This window comes from Stegodyphus dumicola, chromosome 1 (genome assembly GCF_044657685.1).
Source record: "Stegodyphus dumicola isolate Sdum_Otavi_A_Nest chromosome 1, ASM4465768v1".
NCBI classification, from domain to species: domain Eukaryota; kingdom Metazoa; phylum Arthropoda; class Arachnida; order Araneae; family Eresidae; genus Stegodyphus; species Stegodyphus dumicola.
The window spans coordinates 167,309,476-167,332,646 of record NC_140768.1 but is presented as its reverse complement, the minus strand read 5'-3'; the positions used below and the strand labels follow the sequence as shown (position 1 = coordinate 167,332,646).

General features: G+C 33.6%; 2 protein-coding genes across 4 annotated transcripts in view; one reads left to right on the top strand and one right to left on the bottom strand.

Annotated features, from left to right (window-relative positions):
* TH1 (negative elongation factor complex member TH1) overlaps nucleotides 1–13,157 on the bottom strand; it is a 50,078-nt gene extending 36,921 nt beyond the window's left edge. The window contains exon 1 of one of the 2 annotated variants that reach the window (XM_085822999.1): nucleotides 13,066–13,157. The gene's annotated coding sequence lies outside the window, so the exon portion shown is untranslated. Of the gene's footprint in view, nucleotides 1–12,941 lie in introns of both variants that reach the window. The other variant, XM_085823001.1, reaches the window with a different exon arrangement.
* Nucleotides 13,158–13,484: 327 nt separating this feature from the next.
* Nucleotides 13,485–23,171, top strand: part of LOC118201109 (protein DENND6B) — a 180,323-nt gene continuing 170,636 nt past the window's right edge. Inside the window, exons 1-2 of one of the 2 annotated variants that reach the window (XM_085822994.1) lie at nucleotides 13,485–13,913; nucleotides 13,993–14,031. In XM_085822994.1, coding sequence (XP_085679120.1) covers nucleotides 13,731–13,913; nucleotides 13,993–14,031 — 222 coding nt within the window. In that variant the 5' untranslated portion in view covers nucleotides 13,485–13,730. Of the gene's footprint in view, nucleotides 13,914–13,992; nucleotides 14,032–22,350; nucleotides 22,441–23,171 lie in introns of those variants that run through there. The other variant, XM_085822997.1, reaches the window with a different exon arrangement.

Below are 23,171 nucleotides of genomic sequence, written 5' to 3'. Positions count from 1 at the left end.
TAATTTTGAATTATAACCTACAAAATTTTTACCATCATCTTAAAGTAGGTGTATTTTTAAGCATATCTGCAAAAAATTAGACTTTTTTTATTCAAAATTTTCTAAGATATACACGAATTTACATAATTTCGCGTTTTGAAATTTGGCACCTTTTTTTTGAGCGATAATAACGCCAAATGTGGTCTATGGATTTTTGTTACTGAATTGCCACAGCTATTTTTAACCTTAAACTTCAAGTAAAATTTTACGAAGAATTAAACATATGACATTTTTTCCCTCAATGATGCATAATAAATATTTATTAATACTATATGAAAGGCTATTTTTTAAATTATAGATGATATTATTCAAATTTTTAACTTTTTTTTTTTTTTTTTTTTATTTCTCTCGTATCTTTTCTTTTTTTTTTTTTTAAAAAAAAATTAAGAGTAAGTTTTTGTAAGAGTAAATTTTTACCTTCGGCGTTTTATCGTCTGCTACTTTACTTCGTTTAAATCGAATTGTCTAAAACTGAGAATTTTCGTTTGATATTTATTTGAATTTTATGACATTAACTGCATAATTTTTTTCTAAACAAACTGTTGCTTTTGAAGTGGCTTAAAGAGCGGCTGATACTATCATCCATATTTTTAAAGCACAATATATTTTTATAGAAACATAATATTTAGAATAATCATTTTTTATAAAAGTCAAATTATGATATAAACATACAACCCTCTAGAGACTGAATTAATGGAAGTACAGTGGTTATGTAGAAATGATCTGCAGCTACTTAATGGCTGGATAAGTTAGCAGATTCTGTGGACAAGTAAGAATAATTATATAAACGACACCAACATTCTGGATTCAATAAACAACGAGGATACGATGTTTACTAAATGAATTTAAGAAGTTTTAAAACATAAAAAATCAACTCATTTTTTTTTCCTTAAATGTATTTTTGTGCGTAGCGTATTTTCATTATATCCTTAAAATTCTAATTTAGAATGTAATTGTCAAGAACTGAATCCTAATCATCAGTAATATAATAAGTAATTATTACGGTTATTAATAAATCCTTCTTATAAAGTAATTGCAAATATTTCAAAAAACTTTCTGTCTGAATGCAAACATTTTTCTATGCAAATATTTTTAATTTTATATTAATCAAGATTGCACACCATATTACTTATTTCCACTTCAATTCTTACCGTCAGTTCTAGTAGAATTTACAAATCAATTATATTTAATTAAGGATTGGATTGGATTATTTAATTACGGCAAAGCACACGAGGGCTATCTGCCTAAAGGGTGGGATGCCTTCGTGGAGGACTTTCTAAGGGAAACTGGCTCGTATACACGTTACACATGGGGAAAACCACGAAACCGCCCATGCGGCCAGCCCGTTCGCGGGATTCGAACCTCAGACTGAACTACCAGTGTTCAGCGTCTTTACCACTCGGCCGTTGGTGGGCTATTTAATTAAGGAATGACCATCTAAGTTAAGAAACAGCGTACCGTAACAACATTTCAACTATTGGCGCCGTATCTTTCATGTTACTCCCGATTGGCTAGCTACATGATTTTTAATGAGTATTCGGATTTTACTAGTAACTTCACTTGGAAATCGCGCTTAAACTAGGTTAGTTGGTTATTGGAACATAGAAAGAACATGGGAGCTATTTGATTAAGATGCTATCATAGAGAATCTTTGTAAAGAGAACCTAAAAAACTACGAAAACCAACCATGCAGCCTGGGTTAGACTGAGCAGCAAACAATTAGTATTTAACAATCTTTTTTTTTTCTTCAAATGCTAGGCAACTGATGAGGCTCCAATTTAATATTTTATTTGTAAATATTTAAAATATTGTTGTATTCTTAGACACAAAAAGCAGAATTTAAGTTTTGTTAACTGGTTAGTAAACTACCAAGGCGTAGTGCAAATAAATATTCAATTTCTTTGGCAATAATTGTATTCACTGAATATTCTTGGAATATGAGCTAAAGAAGGAACGTTCTCGGAAGATTAAAGAAGTGTTTAAATCCAGTGATATTAGGTTTGTCTTACAAGCTCAGGATCAAAACGATTCTGCAATTGCCCGAGTAGTTGACTTGTAAATGGATGTGAATTAAGCAGATGACTTTTAATCTTACATTATTCAGCCAGAAAACGTATTCCAAATGTTTTGTATTGCATGACAATGCATCTTTTCATTATTCAATAACCAGTCGGAGAACCGCTTGTGTTCCGAAAATAAGTATGTGTACTCTATCGTCCTGCATGTTCTTCAAATTTGTCTTTTTGCGATTTTTTTTTCTTTCCCCAAAACTAAAGTTGCCTCTCAAGGGAATGTTTTTTGACATTGAAGAGACAAAATTAATATGACATCTACTTTTAGAGGCATGTCAAAAACAGATCTCTATAAACCTTCTCTTCCATTACGTGTTGTGCAGTCAGACAAAAAGTTACATCAGCGTAAATTCTATAATCTATTTTTATTACACTCTGATTACTTTATTAACATACAGTGAATATATACTAAATCTTTTAATTTAGCTTAAGTAATTCGGAATTTTTGACGGAATTGTCGTCGGAACTAGGACTTAGAAGAAAAGTCAAATTGAATAATTCGGGGATAATCCAATAAATTCAAGGTAGAAGTTTCAATACTTTATTTTCGAGGGAAGGGGAAATTTTTTAAGTTTTGGTCCATTATCCTAAGTATATTTGCTTCGATTCTTTATTTTTTCCATAAAAGCTAAAATCTTACTGATGATATACATATAACGCATAGCTTCAAATTAAAATTTAATAATATACAGGGTGATCATAATTAAAGTTCCACTTTGAAACGGTGATAAAAGGAAAACTATTCGATCAAATATTATCAAACTTGGTAACCGTGTAAAGGATGTCATGGGAATTTATTTTCCGCGAAAAAAAGAAAGTTGGAAACCTCACCACCAGGGGAAAATGGCGCTGTATGCAATATTGTTAAACGAAATATGAGTCGCAATCTAACTTAACCTTTTGTTACACGGGTTTAATATGTTGTGTACCCTTAAGAAACTTTGAAGTAAGCAAATTACCATTTAAAGGCGTTAAATTCGATAAAAGTCGAGTGCGCCATCCGTGTAAGGGAGAAATTTGTCCGTGAAAACCACGAATTAGCAATTAGAAAATGTGAGATCTCAAATCACTCTCACAAGTGCGTACAATCTGGAAATCGTTTTCTTACAGATCGCTAATTTGTAATTTTTTAAGCCTGAATTCGGCACTAAAACATGAAGATACTGATTCAAAATGCTTTTAATCTTGGCCAAAGAAATCTTTCATGTTATCTATCTAGTTCTATTGCTTGCATAACAGTCATTTCACAACGTTTACTGTTGAATGACAGCTAGTTTTATAACAGAACCATTTTTTTCTGAAGAGCAGTCGACAGCTGGACCACTGCGATTGCAGCTCACTTAGAGTGAATATTAAAATGTTTCGTGATACATGAACTGCAGTAACGTGGCATTTTAGGTACTACGATTTTTATGCAGGGCTGGGCACCACCTCAAGAGTGTCGCATAGTTACTTAGGCAACATTTCACGAATGAACGTCTTATAGGCCAACACTTCCCCTCTTCCCACCAGACCTCAACCTCTGTGACTTTTGTCTATGAGGTTATCTCAAAAGCACTGTTTATGGTGATAATCTAAACAATTTGGCAGAAATGAAAAATGTGATACACTGATAACATTCCTCCTGATATGCTATGTGTAACGTGTATACGAGCCAGTTTCCCTTAAAAAGTCCTCCACGAAGGCATCCCTCCCTTAAGGCAGATAGCCCTCGAGTGCTTTGCCGTAATCTAATAAACCAAACCAAAACCAAACCTGATATGCTAAGAGCTGCTGTTGAGAATGCAGTAACATGATTTAACTTGCTTTCGGAAAATGCTGGACGCTACATTGAACATGCTCGTTTCGGAAAATATTAAACACATTTTAAACAGATGTTTTCGTGTCTTATTTCATTTAAACAATATTGTATACAGCGCCATTTTTTCCCTGATGGTGAGTTTTTGAACTCTTTTTTTTTCCGCCGAAAATAAATTCCCAGAACCTCCTTTACACGATTCCCAAGTTTGATAACATTTGGTCCGGTAGTTTTCCTTTTATGACCATTTCAAATTGAAACTTCAATTATAACCACCATGTAAATTAAACTTTAAAAGTTTGACAGTTTGGTTCAAGTCCCAGCTTTAAAAAAATATATATAAATATAATCTTTTATATTAATCCTCTTAGAAAGAATGTTTTAAGAAGCTAATTTTTCTCTCGCGTTATAGACCGTATAAAAAAACATGATCTTTAGTATGATTTAGATTGTTTCAGCCGATATAAGAATCGGGTTACTCGGTGGTACAGAATAAACCCTGCTGGACTGTTTTATTTCTTTGTCATTTAGCAAAAATCTTTTAATTAAAATATTTATCCTTTGGACTTCGCTTTAAACTTTATTTATAGCTAAAATGACTAGAAAATGAAAAGCTGTCTTTAGCTGAAACGCAATTCATATAATTGATATTTTAAAAAATTGACAAGATTGCAAAGTGTATGGAAGTCTAGCAGTCGAAAAATCTTAATTTTCTTGTGTGAGCGCTGAAAATAACTGTAGAAGGAAAGAAGAAAATTAGGGAGAAAAGTAAGCAAAAATTTGCAGGGAAATTCGGCTGTCAGACATACCAAGATGTTCAAAAAGTTGGACGCTTTCGAATCTACTTTCAGGATACTTCAAAGAATTTAGGTGTTCAAAGAGAAAACACTTGGACGTGTACACCAGCAAATACCATCAATTGAGCTTGTGTTAACAAAAAAGACAAAACGATATCATTGCAGATTAAAGTGAAGAGCGACTGGTTTTAAACTATATGGTTGTGTAAATTACGTTATAGAACATCATATCATAAATGGTGAATCCCATGATTTTCTCAGTCGAATTATTTGAAGATTCAGGAGTTTATCCAGTGATGTATGTGGATGTCACCTAAAGATGTTTTTTTTTCCCTTCCTGATGAAACAGCGGCTGAGCGGTAAAGTCGCTGAACACTGGTAGTTCGGTCCGAGGATCGAATCCCGCGAATGGGCTGGCTGCATGGGCGTTTTCGTGGTTTTCCCCATGTGTAACGTGTATGCGAGCTAGTTTCCCTTAGAAAGTCCTCCACGAAGGCATCCCTCTCCTTAGGCAGATAGCCGTAGTGAGCTTTGTCATAATAAAATAAACCAAAACCTTTTGATGAAACTAGTCTTTCCTTTCATCTCATACCTTCAAAATGTTTAGCCTCTAAAGACTGATAAAGGCTCTGACGAAATACTTCGTGAAGAACTTTCTAAGGGAAACCAGCTGTCATACGCGGTACACGAGAAAATCCACGAAAACGCCCATGCAACCAGCCCGTTTACCGGGGTTCGAACCCCGGAGTGAACTACCAGTGTTCAACAACTTTACCGCTTGGCCGTTTGTGGGCCTTTATGAAATGGAAGGTGATAACTTTATTTAAAATGATTGTCAGAAATACCAAAATGTTTCGAAAAGTTGGATACTTTTCAATATACTTTCAGAATGCTTAAAGAAAAAGAGAAGAAAAATAAATTTTTTCGTAAAATTTAGTATTCGTATTTTTTTTTAATTTAAAACTTTTCAATCTTATGATATTTGATTCTTGCGATTTCAAAAATAAAATATTTGACTAAAATATTAATAACATTTTAAGAAACCAAATGTAGGATAAAATTGTGTAAAGCAATGGGCACAATGATAAAACTGTTTAAAGCAGTGTATGCAAGTCATCCTAAGTTAAAATATCGGTTATACATCTCTCTTATTTATATATATTTTTTCTGAATGGAACATTGAAAGGCGTGTAAAACTGTGCTTTACTGTATTTTCTCTTTTAATATAGTATGCAGTTTTCAAACTCATCGTAGTCTGAGTTACAAAGTATTCTTTCGAAAGAAACGCAGTTCAAATAAATAAAATCAAATTCTGGAAAATTGATATTAATAAATATATTTAAAATGCTCAGTTCGAAGGAATAAATAGAAAATTTTAAAACAATTATCTGAAGAGACAATGCAACACAAACAATTAAAATAAAAGTATAAAAATTTAAAAATGACCTAAAATAATAACTATGACAAAAAATATATATAAAGAAAACTATTTGAAAAAAAATAAACGCTGCACCTTTATTTACGCAGTTCGAATAGGTAAATAGAAATTTTTAAAACAGTTATTCGAAAAAAAAAAAAAAAAAAAGCTTGCAACTTAAACAATTAAAATGAAATTCGAAAAAGAAAAAATTACTTAAAATAATAAGTTATAATTAAAAATATAATATAAAGAATATTATTTGGAAAAAAGGAACGATGGTGACTTTTTTCCCTCTCACGGGAAAGGAAACTAGGTTGCCATATATTAAGAAGTTCGCCAAGTAAAGTATTCTTGGCGCAAACTGACAAAAAAGTGCCAACATGAATTTGTGAATTTCTCCGTAAATTTCGCTCCAAATTTTACAAAATTTCATATTTAGGCGTAATTTGAGTCATAGAATTGAAATATGTAAAAAAATTGGTGTTATTTCAGAAAAAGTCCGATTTTGTGTCAAAATACCTATGTTAGAGTAGTGCTATATATAAATCTAATATATATCCTAAGTCGCGCTTTCGAGACATGAAGAACGCAATTTGAATTTTGTCAATCGGCCCAGTAGATCGGGAGATATAGGACTGTCCCATTTTTTTTTTTTTTTTTTTTTTGAGCAGTGTACATAAAATTCTTGCTTTAACTCTTTCGCATCGAGAGAGGGCAAAATCTCAATTCCCCAAACATCGAAAACGCTCGTATCTAAGAATTTCTCCTGGAATGCTTTTCCTTCCCCCATGACAAGTTGAATACTACAGTGCTAACAATAGCCTTACTTAAGTAAAGCGAGAACTTCTTTCTTCGACGCTTTGACACTGCGTGAAGTTCCCCCTTGGGATGGGATTGCAACTTCGGGCATCAAAAGCTAAACACTGACAGTAAACAAAGGAAAAGAAGGAACAAAGGAAACAAGGAAGCTACTTTTAGTAGCTTCAAAAGAATGATTGACATGTGATTTAACAACACGTGAAAGCAATGAGTAATGCAGTAACGTGATGGGGGAAAGCACTGGGTAGGAAATTATTCGGGCGTCCAGCCAATGTCTGAATGCTCGGGCGCTTGGGGCGACTTCGATGCGAAAGAGGTAAAATGTATGGAATATGAATACCTAAAAACCAATTTCAAACGTTTTCAAAATTCGGCCCCAAAGGGGGGGGAACGTGTTCTTTACATATTCCTTCATATCTCAGATATCTTAAGACAAACTTATGAATTATTGCTGTAAAATGTAAGGAATACGAATAAATGCTGACATCAACATGTGTGGGGAGGGGGACTGATTGGCATAAAATACAAGTTTACATAATGTACAAGTAAGCCTTATTCAAGGTACAGGAATACCAGGTACCTTTACCAGGTATGTAAAGCTAGTTAGCATTAAAAAAATTAAGGTTTCTACCATTTAATGTTATTAATAATTAAAACCCCAAAATAAAAATGTAGCAGCATGTGGCAATTCACAAAACTGTGATGAGATTGTTACAATGTTCAGTTAGTTTTAAACAATTCTACACATAATAAAATGGCCAGTGCACAACATGTGAATGTACATGGAGTTGAATAATTAGAAAATAAAAAACTTGACAAATATTAAATAGTAGAAAATATTGCTTACTGTTCAAATTTGGGATTGACTCAGTTTCACCAAAATATATTTATTAACATTAAAACATTTGGTAATAATCTATTGACTGAACAGTATAAAAGTCAATGAATGATTGATTGTATGGACAATATTTGGTAATGTTGGACTTGGGGGGGGAGGAAGGAAGACAGTAATGCAAGGAGGATGAACAAAAATAAACTTACTCATTAATCACAGAATACACCAGCCTACCACGATGACCTGAGATAAAGGTTTAAAACCCTGTTCTGAACTTCTATATCTGTTTCTGATCATTTTAAGGATCAGAGTGGGAATTATCTTATTATTAAAGAGAAGTTCTGAAGAATGAGAGAGATATTATATAAATAAGAGAAAAAAATATCATCTGACACATATAAAACACTTCAGGCAGTTGAAAGAAGATGTTTTAGATGATAAAAATGGACAAAAGGAATTGTGAATAGGTACTAATGACTATTGTTAAAATATATATTTTTCACTAGATATGTTAAGTTTCTTCTGTGCTATTATGTGTAAAATTTTTGTGATCCAAAATAATTTTTAGAATTGTATTATTATCTTCATTCTGTGAAGTTACTATTTTGTCAGTTCCCTTTTCGTTTTGTATTTGAGAATCTTTTGGGTATTATATTTTTATTAGGTGGAATATCTTTATTAGCACTTGGGAAATGTATTTCTTGTGCATTTAACATGTCAGCCACTTCTAGTTGTAGTGGTGCTAACTTAAGAATCTTGTTTGACACATCACATTGTTTGTCAGATTTTAATGAATCTACTAATTCTAAACATGTTTGTTTTAGTTCATTCTCTCTGTGTTCCCAGGGGCATAGCTAGAGGGGGGCATCTGTTCCCGGGCGCAGAATCCAAGGGGCGCCAAACTGATGTTATGACATTTTAGAATTAAATCTTTTCCATCCTTGGCGAGCAGTGGGGGGCACGAAATCTTCAGTTGTCTCTGGGCGCTGAAAACCCTAGCTACGACTCTGTGTGTTCCAGTGAGAGGGTCTGTGATTTTTTTTTTCGGCTACTTAATTCAAAATTCATTTTCATCATCTATAATAAGTGGATAATTCATTATGTATTGTAGTTGTAGTATAAGTAGCAGTATTTCTAGTGTGCTGATGTAAGTAATGTATTTAATAAGTAGCAGTATTTCTAGTGTGTTTGCACATACTCCACCTAACTTATAAGGTATTTCTTCCGCCTTCTTGGTGTGGTGGTCTGCACACTGGGTGCATATTCCAGAGGTCCGTGGTTCGATTCCCGGCGAAGGCATTGCTAATTTTTCAATCCCTCTTGCTTCCAATGTAAAATTCTAATGTCTGTACAGTGGTGCCCGAACTAAAAGGGTGTTAGATGATTGTTCTCCACACCCAGGATTTGACGATTAGGTAAAGTATTTCTCCCACCTTCTTGGCATGCCTTCATGGTGTGATATGTATCCAGAGGTCCGCAGTTTGATTCCCGGTGAAGGCGTTGCATATTTTTCATCTTGCCTACTTTCAAAAAAATACCTAATGTCTCTACAAACTGATGAATCAATACAGCTGCATATATATCATTGAATGCATAGATTACACACAGTGCACTGTATGTGACATGTACAAGTTTTGTTACTTTTATGTATAGTGTATATTTTTGTATGTGTTGATGAAACAGACCACCCATTCTCATTCTCTATTACTTATAAACATGGTGTTTCATTTGTTTTATGTCTGATTCTTAAAACCCAAATCTTACTTGTTAATTTAACTTTATTTCCTGTAATTAAGCAGTTAATCATTTTATCTCTTACAAATCTCGTACCACGTATGGTGTTATCCTATCTCTTAACATTTTTTCCATGAAGATAAATATATTTTAATGTTCGGTGAATTCATTCGATGTGCATGTTTATGTTAACACCACTGTGAAGTCTATAACAGTATGCCCAGCTAGATGTATTTTATAAATAATATGTTTCAAAGTAATTTACAAATTCAATAGTGTCAGGATCTTCTTTAAGTCATTTTATTGCTGCTTCTGTCAGTGTATGATAAGTATGAATGTCTTGTTCTTCTAAGAGAGATCTAATAATTTTATATGTTTTTGCCTGTTTTTCAACACCATTGATTTTCTTTTTTTAAAAAATTCTTTGTCCAGGCTCTATCAATATGCCATGCACAAAAAAGACATTTCTGTAGTAAACCCATTTCAGACATAAATATTTGTGGTTGTATTTGCCCAACATTTTCTTTAATACATGAAAAAAAAAAAAAAAAAAAAAAAAAAAATGATAGCACTGGCTGATCACATGGATTAGAAATTAAAAATGCACATGGGAATCCTTGGCACAAATCATCTATTGTAACTAAAGTTACGAGTTCAAATCTGTATGCATTCACCCCATGTGTACCATCAATACAGATACAAGTTAGAACTAAATTTTTTCAGTATCTCTCTTTGTGCTTCTGTCATCATTATCAAAACAAAATCATTTCCTTTTAGAAATGAATATTGTGTACAATATTCACTCATGCTATGCTGATCCCTGGGTTTTATAAAATGAAATGCATGGATGTTCAGAATTTTGCATTTCAGGTACCCACATATCTACACAAACCTAATCATTTTCATGTTTAACAGAATTAGAAGACAAATTGAAAGATTTTTTGATGTTATGTAAATCTTGTTTTGTAAGTAAATGAACCCTCTCAAGCCCAGCATCTCATAGAGAATTTCTGATTTCATCTAAAATATTATCCAGAGAAACTTTTGCTGCTATCTTTGATGCAATATTTTTTATTTCGTCTGTTGTTAAAAATAAGTGACCTAAATCATTCCAATGCCCAATATGTATTTTCGGATATGTGTGTGTGTGTGTGAGATTATGGCAAAGCCTTGAGGGCTATCTGTCTAAGGGGAGGGATGCCTTCGTGGAGCACTTTCGGTTTAATACTAGTATCCGGTGCACACAGGATTTGGCTACTTTTGGTGACTTTATGATGAGCAGTAAAAACAGGACATATACGATGAGTAGTTAACAGGTCATTCAAAGAAAATATACAGTTAAACATAGTATATACTCTTTATACAGTATATATAGTATGTGTGTATAGTATATATATAGACGTTCTTTGGATCATTTTTGGTGTTGGCGATAATTTTCAAAGTCGCGCCAAAGCTGCATCGTATACTAGGATTTTACCGCACTTTCTAAGGGAAACTGGTTCGTATACACGTTACACATGGGGAAAACCATGAAAACGCCCATGCAGCCAGTCCGTTCGTGGGATTCGAACCTCGGACCGAACTACCAGTGTTCAGCGACTTTACCGCTCGGCCGCTGGTGGGCCCTATTTTTCTGATATGACACTACACATTTGCCATCTGTGTGTTCTGTTACTTTTAATTCAGCTGGGCAATATGCATTTATTTTATTGCTATCAAGGATTTTTAAGTGACGCAAACCTTTACTTTCTGATATAAAATTTCTTGAACAGTGGCATTACACCATGTATATTAAATATGCTTACTCCATAAGAAATTTTATTATTTTCAATTTCTGCCTTCTTTGCCAAAAAATCATCAAATGAATTAAATTCCAGCTCAGTATGATTCAAATCAACATCATGAACATTATTGAAATGAAATATTATTTCTCGCTTTTCAAAATTAGCATAACATATAGGACACACATAATTACCTGTTAGAAGTATGAATTTTATTTTGATGATATTTCCAATTTTTTAGGTCACTAAATTTCAGATAGCAGTTCTCACATTTGTAGCTTGGTGATCAACCACTTTTTAAAGAATAAATAATGTAGTATTATTAGAGGGTAATGTGTTGATATGGCGTTTCAAACTGCATTTATTTTGGTACATTTTTAAGCAATCAGAGCATACAAAATTATTCTCAGCCACACTAAAATTATTTGCACAATCAACCATACTATTAGAACTTAGTTTTCAGAGACTCAATTAATGTAGTATTATTGTAATGAAATTTATATGCATGGCGTTTCAAATTGTATCTATAGTTGAAAGTTTTAAGCAATCACAGCAAACAAAATTACTCTCAGATATACTAAAATCATTTGCACAATGAACCATATCACTCGCAACACAATCAGAATTATCAGACATACCACAATTGGTATTATCGCACACAGTTATTCCTTCCTGATTTTGATTCGATTTAGAATCAAAAACACCTTCTGAGGAAACAGAAGTATTTGGCCCTGAAATGGGCAGTTTTTCTTGATTTTGTGCAGAAGATATAATAATCGAAGCAAAATAAAAAAAAGAGAACTGTATCAGCGATTACACGCTACCACAGCAGTCAAAGAGCAGAGTAAATAACAGTAAATACGAGCAAAGAATCTGATACGAGGCGCCTTCAGGAAAATGCCGACTTGCGCAGTAACCTGCGCAGATGTTCAGGGAGGAACCAGGAGGAAACTAGCGTCTGAGGGGCTAGACGCTTGTACAAGCGAATAGGATAAATCCGAAGGGTTACCAAGTTAGAACTATTATCGCCAAAGTTGGCGATGTTTACATTTACCGGGTTCTCTGCGGAAGTGCTTCCCAACTTATTATTATTATCAGATAAACGTATTAAAAATTTAGAATTCACTTTACATAGCGCCATGCAATCGTAAATTAATCAACACTATTTCACACAGCACACAATGAAGCTTTTCCAAATTAACCCCCTTTTCCGATTAAAGAACTGTAATTCGTCCATTAATGTCACGTTTCACACAACACAGAATATAGCTAAATACGAAATTTCCAGATTTCCCCCCTTTTCCGATTAAACAACTGTAATTCGTCCATTAATGTCACATGACATATCTTATGATCTCTCATTTCCCTCACACAAAATAATGTGTAATCGGAAAACTGAGTGCTTCTCACATTATTACCAAAGTCCTAGGTAGTAACCTTTATCGCCTCCAAACTACCAGTTACCATATTCCAAAGATCACCCGATTTTTTTCTATCATTATTGATCTCCAATATGAACGCAAATCAGAGTAGAGACCTTCTTGTAAATTAGATCATATGAGGACACGCGCAAATTAATGGCAAGAGCTATTATACTGGTTAAAACCGACTGCATTTTGCGAATACGAGAGAAAGTTCCAACTTACTATGACGAAGTTGCAGAATAGTTTACAAAGTTACGAATTAAATCACTTTATGCATATTACAGAAGAATCTATCAGTTCGCAACAATATACTAAAAGAAAAAAACAGAACATTTTATATACATACAATATTCAAATATTTACAACAGTTGTCGCATAGAAAATCGAAATGCAACTCATCCCCAACTTATCGATCTTTATTTTATTTATAGAGGGCGCTACAGTAGACTTGGAGTCATGCAGAATCCAAGTATTAATAAATTTAAATTAACAAATTTAATTTCACTTTAATAGATGCTAGAAGTAGTATAGTGAAATAAAGCTGTTTCCATTCGTAATGCAATAAAAGTTTATTATTTTAATTACATATTAAAGATAATGTATTGCATCTAAATAGGGTCGGTCCTGAAGCCAGTGACAGCTATGCAAGCGCACTGAATGGCAGAATTTAGGGACAGAAAAATTTTTAGAATTTACAGAAGCACCTAGAGCAAATATTTAGGAATGGAAAATGCTTTAGCCCAAAATTTTCACAATGTTTCGTTTTTACAGTCAGATATTGTGCTTACAAACCTTGAATTTTCTCATTTGTAAGTTCAATTATCTGGCAACACTGTTTAATCGCATTTGTATTTTCTGAAAACAAAACATCGTTTGTAGTGTTTTAAATTACTGTAGTGACAATTTACGAAAATGTTTCCGATTGTTGATTTATATCTAAATACTTGATGCTGATGTTTTTAAGCGAAATAAATTTATATATTTTTGAATATTTTATTTCGGTTTATAATTATGGAAACTAATGAAAAAGACAGTTTACCTGAGTCCTCTTCATCTTTTAAAACTCTACAGACATTTGCTCCATTTCATTCTAGCTCAAATAATCCATCGATTTTACCATGGGATAGATTTTCGCAGTGGGTTTATTGTATATGTGTTGTCACTTTTGATTTAGAATTAGGTCAAGCTATGGAGGTAAATGTTTTGCCTGTTAATTATTTCTTTAACAATTTTAGTAACATTGGTTTTAGTTACATTTTTTTCTTCCTTTCAGATGATATATCCGGCACACATTAAACTGACTGAAAAAGAGGTAACAATATTTGGTGTTTTAACCATATTCATTGCAAACAAATTCGGGGAAAGTGCAGAATCACTCACTGCTTGGCGCGTTTTTAAAAATTGCACATATTCGGAATCCATGTACACATCGATCTATTTTCACTTAAAAACATCCCAGAATTGCACAAAAATGGCATAGCGCACTCCCTTGACTTTATCCATTTTACTATCGACCCATTTTCGCTTAAAAAGTCAAAGAAAATTGACAAAAATTCAATTCTTACTCTTGTAAAAAGTGCCAGACAAATAAGTGGGCGATTCTGCACTTTACCCATTCATTGTCGAATAATCTAACATGCTTATAATAATGCTCTTTTTTGAAATATAATTCAGTCAGTTTTTCATTAAGTTAAAAGATTTTACTTCCTATGGATTTTACTTAGTTTATAGTGGGTGACAGGAATTAAACATGATCTAGTTTCTTCAACATCAGAATCCAATTTCGCTCTAGTGAGGGTAAAAGTTTACTATTGGGTGCCCCTTGATTTTGGCGATTCTTTTTTGAGGCCAAGATCAGCGCCAGGAAAACACAATTTCAAGATGGCCGCTGTACAAAACCAAAATAAAAAGTCAAAAAATTGCATAAACTCTGTCCATCTGGCGATAATATTTTTGCCAACAGGTTTGTTATAATATATATATGTTTGTCTATTTTTATTTTAAAAAAATCAGGAGGCTAAAGCAAAGTTACTCTATCATGGTAACCAGAAATAAGATTTCATGGCCAAAATTTTACAAAAAATTGTTGCTGATTGAAGAGGCATCCAATTCTACACTAGAGGTCTTTAACTACTTTCAGTTTTTGTTATTCTACTAAGTTTGGGTAAAAGTATAGTTTAGGGAACCCCTTGGCGAATTTTGGCGGTACATGGATACCGATTTTGTGCAATTCTTTGACTCGTTATTTTGGCTTGTGAAGTGGCGATTTTTGTGGCAAAAATTGCCACTGCACGAAGCCAAAATAACAAGACAAACAATTACACAAACTCGGTATCCATGTACACATCGACTTATACTAAAGAATTAAAACAATACACACCACAAAAACGTTTACAAAACATCCCAGGATTCAAGATTTCCCAGAATCATGCACCCGATTACGTCACAATAGAGTTTCCATAACATTCAACTACTCAGGCTACCATAAATGAAGCAACAACTTCGCGATAAATCAAACAACAACTTCGCCATAATACAAGGGGTACCTTAAAGTCTGCTCTACCCCCAAGTCTGATATGTTTTGTAGGTCTTCCACGTAAACTTCTATCCATTTAATCTTAAATAAATGAAATTTGCTCAATATCTTTATATATTATATATTTCTAGCTCACGTTTCTTATAATTATTTTTTTTTTCTTAATTTTATTTTGCTTATTGAATAATCCACTCTTGCTTCAATGTAATCACTGTTAAGGAAATTTGACATCAGTATATGTATTATTAGGGCAGATAATAATATGTCATTTTCATTAAGAAGGCATGGATATTAGTAAGTATATAGTGTCCGTGGGGCATGGGGGCACTCTAAATATGCTGTGAGCTGAAAGTCCTTTCGAGAGGTTGCTGGGGAAGAGGGGTACGAGGAAGAGCGGAACATGGTTACTAGACGCTTGGACACGTTCCCCCCTTGAATGTAACTGACTAACGCTGAATGTAGGTCAGGCAAGTCAGCATTACTCAACAGCTACACGTTTTACAAAAGTAACACTGCAAGTGAAGCGAAATAATATACTTAACGTATTGGATGCCAAATATATTGCTGAACACTATTTATTACCTTAAAATTAAAAACAAATTAATTTACATATCTAATATGTTTGCACTGAATAAATTGTTGTTCACAGCATAGTTTATGACAAGGTTCAAACTGTGATTACAACAGAGCACAAAAGATGCTCTAGGGCTCATATCTAGGGATATAGCCGAAATTCTTTTCTTCATACCGCTATGTTGTTGACAATGATATAGCTTATGAGTTTCAACTGGCAATTTATACGAGTTTGATTTTTATAAGTTAATTCTTTTTACAGTTTTTGACATAAGTTGAGCTGATCTTGTGATATGTGAACGAAAATACGCGATGGCGATGCGTATGTAAGTGTGGAGGCTTGCGCCGTAGATGCATTCGACAAATTGCTTAATCCTTATTTGGTGTCTACTATTGCAGTCGCAGTAATTTGTGCGCCATTTATCTTTTTTCTGATTTTTTTTCGATTGCTTGTTGTTATTCTATATAGAAAAAATTAAGTGCAGTTACATATTATGTTAAATTTAGATTAGCTTTTTAATTCAGAAAAGTGACAATTTAAGCATAATTACTCGAAAAATGTTTTTTTTTCAGGAACCATTTATTTATTAAACTAAAAATTATTATCTTTCCAGAAGAAACAATTGGCATATTTATGGAATACCACTGAATTTAAAATATATCTATTTGAGATTTAAAGTGAAGTAAAAATAGACAATGTATTCTAAAATAAAGAATTGGCCACTTTCCGATTTTTAGCGATACGGAAAAATGTTACATTATTTCATTACGTCTTAAATAGATACTTTAAATTTGATTTATTTACTTTAAACAAAAGATTACCACCATCTCCTTGAATTATTTGGTATTGATCTAATAGTATATATATTTTCCAAGCAATGGTTTAAGATACAGTTTTTCAGAAGTAGGGTAAAATATTTCAAACAGTGACTTTCCGAGCGTTTTGAAGAAGAAGTGTTTTACGCAATAGTTCTTATAATAGTTATTTTCTATTTTTAGTTTTATTTCTACTTTTTCTGTTTTAATTTTTCCCCACATGTAGGAAGAAAAACAGAAAAGGGGGGGAAAAACTGTCTGGATATCAAAATTTAATGAAGAAAAAGAAAATGTGAGGAAGACTTAATAAACCAGTACTTTAAAATTGCTCAGTTTTTGGAAAACTCAGGGAATACCCAAGCTGACACTATTAGCACTAGCTGTCCATCAACGTGTCAGCTACCACTGAAATTACCAAAAGAACCTAATAATCAGAAGGAATTAGAAAGCGTTTTCACCCGAGAATTACCTTTAACTTCAATGCAGCCGGTCGAAAAAACAGAAGAAATACTAAAAAAATCTACAATTTCTGCAGTATAATTGCATTTGCCTGTGCCTGATTATTCCGGATTATGCCCAAGTTCATTATTGAAATCCCAAGGTCAAGCCTTAATAGAAAATGATCCTGGATATTATGAAAACCTGGTATTCAGTTCCAGTTTCCCAAAAGACAAAAATCGATGTAAATTTAACGCATTTCCGGAATCTGCATCTTTGATCCGATTTCTTAGAACGATTAAGAAAATAAACCTGGTGATTCAGAATTTCAAAATTTATTAAAAAAAAGCATTTTGCGATGTTACTGAAAGAATGATCTATGCCATTCAGGTTTTAGCCAAACAAAACTTAGCCTTCGTTGGTTCCAGTAGGAAATTATTCGAAAGAAATAATAATTTTTAATGTATAGAAATTATCACAAAATCTGACCCTATCAGGTATATATTAATAAAATATGCTCAAATCATTGCTTTTTCGATTAAAAAAGTTAACCTAAGTTTAACGTGATATGTAACTGGTCATACCTTTTTTTATGTAGAATAACAATAATGACAAGCAATCACAAAAAAGGTAAATGTTGCACAAATTACAAAGATTGCAACAGTAGACATGAAATAAGGATTAAGCGATTTATCGAATGTGTCTACCCTTCCTTACATATGCATCGGTATCAAGTATTTTCACGTTCAAACAAGACAGAAGAGAACACCAGAAACAAACTCGTGCCCTGGTTACGACTTTCGCTCAAGTAAGACAGTGTGCTAGAAGGAAGGGGCACTCAGATCTGGCAAGCTCCAGGCTGCCTAAATGCCCCAACCCCTAGAGGCGAGCCAAGAGGCCGCTAACCTATCGGTCTATCCGACGAGCTAAGACTAAGCTGATTCGACAGGAATACTCAGCAACTCACATTCCATGTCCCCGTCCTGGAGTGATGGTAAACACATCTGCCATCAACAGAGGCTCCAACCCCGGACAGCAGAACGAAGTCACCTAAACACTGTCAGACAGATCGGACCACCAATTTGGCCTGCTAACACTACGTCACTGTATACAGACGTCGGCTTTAGGTGCCCTCAGGGAGAAACAAAGGAAGGATATGATCATGTAGTTTTGAGGCTCCAGGCGCCCACTGGAAACCTCAAACAGTTTAAAGGTTCGCTTAATTTGCCAACTCCACCGACAGCGGTGTTTCGCCCCGGACAACCATCAATATCTAACTATACAGCTTCACCAAAACGGACGGAACGAACCAAACAGTACCATATGGTCACTGCCGAGCCTGAATTAGCCATCTCCAGTGATGACTCCAGTCCTGTGGAGACTGATTTTAAACACCCATGGCCGAGACTGCCTAGGTACAGACTCTAATCAGCAGCTTCCCAGGTTTTATCTGAGTCTATCCCCGGAAGGGCATTCAAATAAGACAGGTGGCAGGAGACCACTTTGTGAGCAGCTGTGCCATCATGAAGACATTCAGTTTTATTGCTCATTCAGTGAGACCATGTTTATTTAAATTTTATAATCTATACAACATATAAAACTTGAATATATACATTAAATCATTATACATAAATATATACATTAAATAAAGTTATGAAAAAATTATATATATATATATATATATGCATAAAATTTATTAATTCTAATTTGAAAATTCTGTAATAACTGCAGAGATGAATTTAGAGTTTTTATGAGTTCATAAGTGTTTATGAACAGTTTATAAGAATTTGAGTTCATAAAGATATTAAGTACATAAGTTCAATTAGCACATTGCATTTAGAGTTCTCAGGAGTTTATAGAATTATTTTAAAGTATAAAAAGTTCATAGGTTCCGTTTTGATGTCTTGAGTATCAATAAGACAACACAAAAACACGTTCAAATAAGACAAGAATTTTCCTTTCAGACAGTCAGCGAGATGGGACTGCTTGTTTTAATGATTGCCCAGCACCTTTTTGACTCGCGCTGTCGTGTGCCACACTACCCTGCACCTATAGTCAGCGCGGGCCTGGTCGCTGCTTTAACACACAGAGACAAGCAAATAACCAAAAATGCACAGACAGAGTAATAAATAACCAGAAATACGTATTTCCAAACATAAAAACATTAAACAACAAATCTTTTAACAAAAATTAACACACAAAAACAAATAAATAAATGAAATGTCAATTTTTTAACATACCTTTTTAATCACGTGCATACGTTCACGCTTCCCACCACCATCTCCTCCATCCTCCACATGTGTAATTCAATTGAATTTTTGGTCGCTTTGGCTCATCCGCTGTTAATCAACATTCATCCTCTTAACCACCTCGGACATACTCAAATAATGGTACCCACAGCAAAATAGTAGCAAGTTTAAAATTGAAGACCATACCCATGCATGTGCAAGCAAACATAGCAACTGAAAACCAAACCCAGGTCTATATGAAAGGGTTACTATTACAAAAAATAGCCAGAATCTAAGTTCATCACAACACACTTGGCAACCACCTCAGACATACTCAAATGATGGTACCCACAGCAAAATAATAGCAAGTTTTCTGTTTTATGAGATGGGGGGAAAAGAAAAAATTAACATTTTAGAAAATAATCTTAGTGGGTACAGGTGTACTGCAATATCTGTTCTCTTGTTAATTTGTTCATAGCAATTTCCAATAGCCTTTTTTTTTTTTTTTTTTTTTTTTTTTTTTACACTGTGCAGTTTCTGTTTTCTGGTTCTGGATCATTCTGGGATATTTAGAATTTTACCAAATACCTGAACAAAATTGGCTGGAATTCAAATTTGTTATTTCATATGTTCTTGAAACTTAATGAAGTGAGGAGTATCTTTGTCATGTACAGTTTCTCAATTTGTAATTTATCTTTTGCTTTTTATTTCTTTTCTTTTAACAGTCTGTTTTTAAAAGTTACTTAGGCTCTGTCTGATGCAGTGTCGCTTTGCATAGAGTTCCAGGGGTTGTAATCCAGTTAATATACTTTAAGGTTCCAATAAACCACTAAAGCACCAGAGATGATAAGTTGTTTTGTTTACTTGATGCAAAAAAAATAGTTTTACAAGAATTTTTATATTTTTGTGTTTTTATCTTGTGACCACGGTAAGGATTAATGAGAGACAATAACTCGCTTTAATATGCAGAAATAACTTTTAAGAGTGAACAGTTAGTTATAAATAATTTAATTAAGTAGTTAGATAACCTTACTCATTATGGATTTACATGGTCACTATTAAATTTTATTTTATTAAACAATATGTTGAAAAATGCTCTATTATACCTTCTGTTTCAGAAAAACTGTTCTGTAGAAAGAAGTTTGGTAAAATCTTAGTATACGGTCTGACCTCGGCATGTTTTGAAAATTGTTGCCAACATATTAAGTACATAAATACTAAGATTAAACCAAAATTCGGTGAATCTTCGGATTATGGTAACTCGGCAATTTTTTGGTGAAAATTTTGCGAACAACCCTGCTACAGCAACCTGCTATTTTTTTTTTTTGGACGCCATTTTGTTTTCACAAAGTAAAGGCATGTTTTTATTTTTACCCAACATTTTTTCCAACAATCTGCTAGCCGAATTACGCTTATGCTAGAACTTAGAAAGTGCTTAATCATGACGAAGATTAGGTGCGAAATTGTTTCTAAGTGCTTATTAGCTAAAATCACGATCGGAAGTTTCCGGAAAGTAGTGGAACAAACATGCACAAAAATTTGCACAAAAATGCAGGAAAATTTTGTGAATCTTTGAAGTCAGTAAAAAAGGCATGTATGAAATTACCTGATCGCTAAAAAGTATGTATATTATGCAGGGCTTTTATATCTTCAGCTTGCATATACCCTTTCCAAGGATGAACATTTGCAAGTATAAAATAAATAAAATATGCAAGAAATTACATTAATTTTCATTTCCCTCTAAATTATCTATTATAAAAGTCACCACAAAATAATCTGTGACTGGAACTGTGTACTTATCAGATTATTGCTAAAGTCCTAGCTTGTAACCTTTATCGCCTTACCAAAATGTCGCCAAACTACCTGATACCATATTCCAAAGATTAGCCCAAAATTCTTTTCCACAGAATTCGAATATGGTTGTTTTGATTGGAAGACCAATTTTAAGTCATGAAGGAATGAAAAAAGAGATATTTATAACTCTCATTTGTGTCAAGGTAGCCCACTACTTTTGATTTATTGATTATTTATTTATTTGATCATATATTTTTAAAATATAAAGTGGTGGGGATCACCTCTGAAAGTGATCATTATATGAGACTACCCTATGACACTATAAATTAACACTTGTATACCGTCTGTCTACGGTAAGAACAGCTTTCGCCAGTTTGTCTGCAGCTGTCTCTTGCCGTAGAAACAAGCCCTGACCCATTTTTTGTAGGGGTGTCTTAAAGATTTACTTCTCAGTTTGCCACTTTGGCGCATTTAAAGATAATTTGGCAATATTCACATTTTGTTTTAGTTTCAAGTAAAATGCTCATTGACCCTTTGCATCGACCCCAACATCCAATTTCCGAAAATGAAAATTCGATGGCGTAGATAAAGCTTTTGCAGTTAAGAAATGGTCTTTGATTTTGCCGTGTGAGGTACAAGTTGCTGAATTTGCCATTCCTCTAGATGTACAATGAGTAAAAATATATCAAAATAACTTGTAGGGAAATAAATTTAAAAATCCGTGGTTATTTTTGAAGAAAAAATTTAACTTTTACATTAAAAAAAAATCATGGTATTATCTTGCTTCTTTTTTGTTTGCTTGCAAAATCGTAGATGACATCTTAGAAATCTACTTGATTGCTCCATTCTCTGTAATATAGTATAGACACGCTTCATAAGTGTAAAATAATTTAAATTTTTGTAAAATAATTTAAATATTAAGTTATACCTGGTTGAAACTAATTTGTTTTTTAGCAATTTCTATAAGATTATCAACAACTGTTAGTATCAACTAAATATCACTAACATAATAGAACAGTCAGTTTTCAGATTATGTCCAATGTAACAATAAAAGGTTTAACAGCTACAGCAATTATTATTATTATTATTATTATTATTATTTTTTTTTTTTGATGGTGACATTTATCCAATTTCTTCTTTGTTGTAAAGCTCATCTTCAGGATTTTCAAGTTTTTGTAAGTAATATAGGTACTTTCTTATGAAGATTTTAAGCAATGTGTCATATTGTTCTTTCTTATTCTACCAGGTATTTACAGTTTCACAGCATCTTTTAGAGACACTTTTATGTGTGAAGATTATTTGAAAGACTAGGATAATAAGTAGACTGCTCAAAGTTGTAAGATTGCTCTTCATGAACCTTCTATCTCAGTTATTGTACAGGGGTTGGATAAAAATATGGAAACACCTTTAAAAAAACATGTTTCTTTGCTTAATATGGTGTAGGAAACCCGTTGGCATCCAAAACAGCTTGCAGTCTTCTCGGAATGGATAAATACAGTTCCTGTATGTTTGCCAAAGGAATATTATACCATTCTTCCTGCAAAACGGTGACAAGTTCAGATAACGATGTTGGCGGTGGATAACGAGAACGCACTTTCCGTTCCAATGTAGACCACAAAGGTTTGATAATATTCAGGTCTGGTGACTGTGATGGCCAGGGGAGATGGAACAACTCATCCTCATGCTCAGAAAACCAGTCCTGGACAATGTGAGCTGTGTGAACTGGGGCTTTGTCGTCTTGGAAGACACCATCACCATCGGGGAACAAAGTTTGTACCATGGGATGAACTTGATCGGCCAAAATGTTCACATAAGTCTTGGCAGTCATGTGCCCTGACACAGTTATCATGGGGCTAGCAGAGAACCACGATATGGCTGCCCAAACCATAACAGAACCCCCGCCATGTTTCACTCTTGGCAACAAGCAGTCTGTATTATAGGCTTGAGATGGCGTTCTCCAGACGTAAACTCGGCCAGAAGTGGGAAACAATGTGAAAGAAGACTCGTCAGACCATATTACTCGCTTCCACTGTTCTATAGTCCAGGCTTTATGACTTAAACATCACC